Here is a 7,447-nt window from a genome sequence, read left to right as displayed (position 1 = left end):
GCTAGGCTCAGTATCTCTTTCTCTCTGCCTCAGGCTTGTGGATAAGATGTAAGCTCTCAGCTACTGCTCCAGCACCATGCCTGCCTGTCTGCTGCCACTCTCCTTGCCATGACGGTCATGGACTCACTCTCTGAAACTGTAAGCCAAGCCCAAATTAAATGTTTTCTTTTATAAGTAGTCCTGGTCATGGTGTTCCTTCACAGCAATAGAATAGTAACTAAGATATTTAGTATCTTTTTTTCCAACAACTGTGAGATATAATTTACATACTTAAAATGGAGGGGAAGATCTGGTTAAGGTGGCTGGATAGATAGTAAGTTATACTTAAGAGAGAAGTAAGAAGTTCCAGTGTGCTACCCTACAGAAAGGGGCCACCCCCTCTTCACTGTAAGGAATGAATGGCAGAGGCTGTGATGATCACTGTTATCACCTTATGGGATCTGGAATCATCTGAGACACACCTCTGGGCAGGTCTGCGAGGTCATTTCCGGGAAGGATGAACAGAGGAGAGAAGATCTTCCCCACATTGAGTGGCACCTGAGATGGGAGGTGACCCCAGCACAAGGTGGATGGAGGAAGAAGCAATCCTGGCTACTGCTCTTGACTCCTGCTGGTGAGTGTGTCTATGCTGGTTACTGTTCTTGACTCCTGCTGGTGAGTATATCTATGCTGGTTACTGCTCTTGACTCCTGCTGGTAAGTATATCTATGCTGGTTACTGCTTTTGACTCCTGCTGGTGAGTGTGTCTATGCTGGCTACTGCTCTTGACTCCTGCTGGTGAATGTATCTATGCTGGCTACTGCTCTTGACTCCTGCTGGTGAGTGTGTCTATGCTGGCTACTGCTCTTGACTCCTGCTGGTGAGTGTGTCTAAGCTGGTTACTGCTCTTGACTCCTGCTGGTGAGTGTGTCTATGCTGGCTACTATCATACTTTGCTTCTTCTGGCCTCTACAGGCACATGCACATATGTGTCATGCACATATGTGTCATGCACATGTACACATTTTAAAACATAATAAACCTTTAAAAGAGAATTATAAAAGGTTCTAAAAAACATTTTTCATAACCATATTTCTAAAATCTAGAAAAAGATATTCTTACCTTTAAGTGTAAGACAAGATTCCCTAAACTTTCTAAGTATTAGCTTCTGCTGGGTCGTACTGGCGCACACCTTTAATTCCGTCCCTTGGGAGGCAGAGGTAGGCGGATATCTGAGTTCAAGGTCAGCCTGGTCTACAGAGAGAGTTCCAGGACAGCCAGGGCTACACAGAGAAATCCTGTTTCAACCCCTACCCAACCCCCAAATAAGAAGTATTAACTTCTTTTATTAAGGCACGTTACAAAAATATTTTTGAAGAGGAAGAATGACAAAATTAGCAGTAAATGCTACCCCACCCCAAGGTGGCTCGGTAGGGAAGGGCACCTGCTGTGAAGCCTAAGGACTTGGGTTCAATCGCTGGGACCCACATGGTAGAAGGAGAAAACTGACTCTTAAGTTGTCCTCTGATCTACATACACCACACATAAACACACACACACACACACACACACACACACACACACACACACACACACACACTGGCAGTAAACAAAGCTTCAAGTTTAAAATCATGGGTGAAATAAGAAAGTTTAATCATATATTGAAAGGAAATTTGAAACAGAATAGCCCTGCTATTATATTTTCATTTCTCTGTCTTACTCTAAGTCTCAAAATGAATCTAGTGAGATAATTTTTCATCAGCAAAGCACCTGGGTGTCAGTTACCCAAGTGTAAATAGAGTGTATTAAAGTACAAATGCAAGTATTTACTAAATATATTTCTCTCATTTTAGGAAAATACTATCCTTCATTCCTAAAAAAATAAAATTCTGTTCGGACTCACTAGAATGCTTAGTCGATACTCTGATTGATGGAGTAGGTGCCGTGAGCAAGCACAAGCTCCTCAAGTTACTCGACAGTCTGGTGTTAGATGAACAATGAAGATAATTTCAAATGTAAAAGGTTTGAGCTTAAAAGACATGGCCCAAGGCAGCCGTTTCATAGTCTCCCCACCTGTCTATCTAAGAGTCCGTTTCAGAGAGGTTTCTTCAAACCCAACATTGACTAACTCAACACATGGGTTTCAAAACTTGGCTTGTAATTTCCCCGCAAATCACTGATTCTTATACTCAACTGGAGGCTTTAAAAACATCATGGAGTATGTCAGGACACATGCTAAATCATTCTCAATATTTGTCTGGGACTGTTTGCTAATTGCTGTTTTCACAGATAAGCTTTAAAAACATTTGCTACAGGTAGCAAAAATGATCTGAAACTGGAAGAGCCTGCAAATACCCAGCACGGCGACGTCACTGCTGTTTCCCTCTCTTGTAAGAATTGCTGCTGTGGATGCGAACTCGCTGCTGCACGGAGGAAGCTATTTTCAAGGTGTCCTTCTTTGTGAAGGTCTTCTCCACAGCTCCAGGCTTCCAGAGCAACAACTGTGCGTCTTCTCCCCCTGTCAGCAGAGAGTCCTCGGAAACATCCCAACAGAAAGAGCGAACAGTGGCTGCATGTCCCCCCTGAAGGCTGGTCACCCGGCTCAGGCCTGACTCGGTACAGCTCATTAAGTGAATCCTTCCTGTGTTGGTTCCTCCAATAACAAACAACCTGTCCATCTTTTCATGATACAGGCCACCAATCAGGTAGTCCAAAAGACCTTCCTTTCCATCAGTTATTTCTCTCACATCCTGGATGTTCAAACATGTAATTGGCTCATCTGTATCCAAATGGTTCAGATCCCACCAACAAAATCCTTCATCGTGTGTCATGCAGTAAATCTGTTTATAATCTCTTCCAGACCAACCAATACAGCTCACTGATGAAGTGGAGTTACAGGTCGCAACCAAGGCATCCTCTTCATTATCGACGCTGATATCAAACACATTTACCAGGCCATCAGTTGAACCAGAGACGACCATGTTGGGATTGCTGGGATGGAAACGTACTTGAGTGATATCGTCACTGTGTGTCTCTGAATAGGCACCAAGGGGGTCTCTAGTAGACGAATCCTGAGATGTGGTCCTTGCATCCCAGAACACCAACAATGCGTCATCATCAACTTTTTCTGTACCAGCACAAATGACGTGATCATTGCAGCTGACATCAAAGCTGATAAAAACATTGGAAGGGTAACCTTTGAACAACTGCACGGGCTTCTCACTGGCTAACCGAGCATCCCAACATTTCACAGTGCCATCTGTACATGCAGAAAAGACACTGTCACAGGAACTCCCAAACCTGACTCCATTAAGAAGTCCGGGAGTGCCACTAAATTCTCGCAGTACATTTAGTGTCTCTTTATCATATATTCTTATCGACCCATTGGAACACAGAACGGCAACCAGGCTCCTTTGTTCCGCTTGGACAGCCTTCGATGTGTCTATACCAAGCAGGTAAGTGGGCTCTTCCGGTTCCGAGGAACGTCGAACAATATGGAGATTAGCAAATTGTTCCTCGATCCTCTCCATGCCAGCAGCAACATCAGCAGGTATACAGCTCTGTAATAAAGACAGAAAAGTCAAAATTACACTCAAAGCTTCGATGAAAGCACAACTGAGTCACAAACACTTGGGGTATATGCCAACTGAGGTGCCATTATGTCGTCCTGGGACCTGCACGTTTTCCTGAGTCACTCAGAAAGGCACCTCTACACTTGGTCCTTTTCTTTCAGATGCTAGCTAGTGCCTGGGCACGCTTCCTTTCTCTCTTTCTCTGATGTTCCTATCTCCACAGCCACTTCTGCTGCTGTTTCCCATGCTCCAAAAGCCACGGCGCTCTCTCTCTTCTCTCTCTCTCCTCTCTCTCCTCTCTCTCTCTCTCTCTCTCTCTCTCTCTCTCTCTCTCTCTCTCCCTCCCTCCCTCCCTCCCTCCCTCCCTCTCCCTCTCCCTCTCCCTCTCCCCCTACCCCCATCTCTTCCTGGGCAGCTCCTGCAGATCTGTCAACTTGCCTGTCTGAAACACTAATAAATGGTCCTATAACATTTTGGAATGAAATAACGGAAATAAATCTTCTCTAATATTTTAACCCATTCCCTTCCATGATGTAACTAAAACACAGTTGACTTTTACCCCATCGTTCTTACTACAGTATTTACCATAATGTTTTATGCTAATGAGAAAATTAGAAAGCATAGGCACTTATCCTCAGTAGTCCCTTTGAGTTCAAACACAATTACTGACCCAGCTCACATCAGCCAGGCTTGGCATCATCTCCTGTCCCCAGCTGCCGCATGCTGCTTTAAATTTAAATAGAGATGTCTAGGCAAAAAACAATCCCCCCAAAATGGTCAACTTAATCCTGGGACCTGAGAACAGGTTAGCTTACATGACAAAGGGGACCTGAGGTTGCAGATGGAATGAAGGCTGCTTGCTAATCAACCTAATTTAAAAACTGACCTTAAAATAGGAAGATTATCCTGGATTATCTGAGTCAAGCCAGCATAATCACAAGTGTCTTTAAAAGCAGAAGCAGGTGGGGGAAGCACTGGGGAAGTGGGGAGACACCATATTGATGGCTTTCGAAGAAAGGGACACGCTGGGACTGGGGAGATGGCTCAGCAGTTAGGAGTACTCGAGGCTTATCCTGGATAGTTTGTTGTCAACTTGTCACAAGTTAGTTATCTGGGAACAAAAATCTTGAGAAAATATCTCTACCTAATTGGCCGATAGGCAAGTCTGTAGGGCATTTTCTTCATTAATGATTGATGGGGAAGCCTCCCACCCATCCACTGCTCTGCCACCTCTGGGCAGATGCTCCCAGGTGGTGCTATAAGAATGAGGAAGCCAGCCGGGCGCACGCCTTTAATCCCAGCACTCGGGAGGCAGAGCCAGGCGGATCTCTGTGAGTTCGAGGCCAGCCTGGGCTACCAAGTGAGTTCCAGGAAAGGTGCAAAGCTACACAGAGATACCCTGTCTCGAAAAACCAAAAAAAAAAAAAAAAAAAAAAAAGAATGAGGAAGCCATGAGGGGCAAGCCAGGAAGCAGCACTCCTCCATGGCCTCTGCATCAGCTCCTGACTCCAGGTTTATGACACTCGTCTCTGGTCAGTGGATTACAGGCTGTGAAATGAAATTAACCCATTTCTCTCCAAGTTGCTTTTGGTCATGGTGTTTTATCACAGCAATAGAACCCTACCTAAGACACTGCTTTTCCAAAGAACTGAGTTTGGTTACCAATACTCACTCAGGGCAGCTCACAACCACCTGAAACCCCAGCTCCAATGGATCCCACACATTCTGGCCTTGGCAGACACACGTAAATCGTATATGCATATACATGAACATATACATACAGATAAATAGAAATTTTTTAAAAAGGGGGGACATATGCCAAGGAATGCAGGTAAGCTCAAGAAACTGGAAAAAGCAAGGAAGCACTTCTCTCCAGAGCTTCCCAATGGATATGCACCCCGCCCATACCCTAATTTTAGCCCAGACTTCTGACATTTGAAATTATAAAACAGCGTACTTGTACTGTTTCAAGCGCCCAGAGTCCAGTCACTCGTTGCAAAACTGTGGGAAACTAATAAAATACACGTTCATGGTGGAGAATCCTGAAGGGCCTTCAGACAGTAGCAGCTCCTAAATGTTAGAACTGGGATTCGAACCTAAACAATCTGGCTTCAGAAAATATGCTTTTTTTTTTTCCCTTTCCCTGAGACAGGGTTTCTTTGTGTAGCCTTGGCTGTCCTATAACTTAACTCTGTAGACCAGGCCGGCCTCAAACTCACAGAGATCCACCTGACTCTGCCTCCTAAGCACTAGGATTAAAGGCGTGCGCCACCACCGCCTGGCTCAGAAAACATGCTCTTAACCACTGATCTGGATGACTTCCCTACAGTAGGCTGCATGTAGAACAACTTCAAGCCAGAAAATGTGCATACTTTTTGCTTTCATTTCATTTTCTTTTCTTTTTTCAAGACAGGGCTCTCATGTAGCCCAGGATGACTTCAAATTTACGATGTAGTGGAGGCTGGCCTTGAACTTCTGTTCTTGCCTCTGCCTTCCAAACATAGGCATAGTCTACCATATCCAGCTGTCTGAACTATTTCCATGGTATTTTTCACCAATGAATATTGTAGCCTGTCTTACAAATTGACATTTTCTTTTTCATTTTGGACACGGGGGTCTCACTACACAGCCCTGGCTGGCCTAAAACTTTTGATGATCCTCCTGCCTCTGAGTCCTAAGTGCTAGGATTACAGGTGGCTATCACTGCAGGTAGCTCTCACATTTTTATTCTTAAGATGCATTTTTTATGTTGCTTTAGTGAATGTCATACTTGCCCCTACCTCAGAACTATCAAAGCCATTACCTTTTCAGCTAGAATGTTTCCCCACACTTTCTACGTAAGTCACTCCTTTCTATTCAGGTCATAGTGGATGTAAGTCATCCCCCGAGACATCCTTCCCATCAGCCTTCCAAAGAAGTCCCTTTGGCTCCCTAACACATCACCTATATTGGTCAATTTTATTTTTATGTATTGATTTATTTTCAAGACACCTCTTTATTAGAAAACAATTATTGTATACTAATTATTATAGACCATTTTGTCATTATTGCTATGACGATTTAACAATGACTTATGTAACATTTCCATCCAAAAGGAAGGGAAACAGAAAGGCCCTCTGGGTGTTGGCATCTGCAGGGAATCCTTGACTGCTTTGCCTTCTCTACTGAGAGACAACTATATCCATTGCGTTCTCAATACCGTTTCCAAAATGAACTGATTTTAAGTGATAATAATATAATTATTAACGACAGCATCTTAGATGGAGTAGGGAAATGGGATGGTAGACAAATGCTTTGGGGCTTGACTGATATTCATGAGAATAATGTGGACCCTTCTGACCATTCTTAGCTTCATGATAAAATCACACACTTATAGCCGCAAATCATTGATTTTTAGCTTCTGTAGCATTAAGTTTATCAATATTTTTAACACTATTCTATTTTTAATTTTTGTTTATTATTACCAATTTTTTTCCCTTTTATTAAAAATAGATTCTTTTCTCATACACTATATCCTGGTTACGGTTTCCCCTTCCTCTACTCCTCCCAGTTCCTCCCCACCTCCCCTCCCATCCAGATCCACTCCCTTTCTGTCTCTCGCTAGGAAAGAACAGGCCTCTAAGAGATAACAAAACATAACAAAACATAATGAGATAAAACAAAAACCATCACACTGAAGTTGGACGAGGCAAACCAACAGAAGGAAAAGACCCACAAGAAAAGATACAAGAATCAGAGACCTACTTGTACACATAGTCGAGTTCCATAAAAATACAAAGTGAAAGCTATAACGTGTCCACAGATGACCTGGTACACTCTTGCGGGCCCTGTGCTTCCTGCTTCAGTCCCCCTGAGTTCACAGGAGCGCTGCTCGGTTGATTCAGAGAGACTTCTTC

At 43.6% G+C, this 7,447-nt stretch overlaps 1 protein-coding gene across 1 annotated transcript in view; it reads right to left on the bottom strand.

Moving 5' to 3' along the window:
- Positions 1–1,608: 1,608 nt before the first annotated feature.
- Positions 1,609–7,447, bottom strand: part of Wdr89 (WD repeat domain 89) — a 44,991-nt gene continuing 39,152 nt past the window's right edge. The window contains exon 2 of the mRNA XM_052739576.1: positions 1,609–3,539. Within this exon, the coding sequence (XP_052595536.1) occupies positions 2,349–3,509 (1,161 nt within the window). The 5' untranslated portion in view covers positions 3,510–3,539 and the 3' untranslated portion in view covers positions 1,609–2,348. The remainder of the gene's footprint in view (positions 3,540–7,447) is intronic.

The sequence above is a fragment of the Peromyscus californicus genome, unplaced genomic scaffold (genome assembly GCF_007827085.1).
Source record: "Peromyscus californicus insignis strain IS unplaced genomic scaffold, ASM782708v3 Scaffold_15__1_contigs__length_86483966, whole genome shotgun sequence".
Taxonomy (NCBI): domain Eukaryota; kingdom Metazoa; phylum Chordata; class Mammalia; order Rodentia; family Cricetidae; genus Peromyscus; species Peromyscus californicus.
Note: the sequence above shows the minus strand (reverse complement) of the source record. Positions and strands in the feature narration are given on the sequence as shown.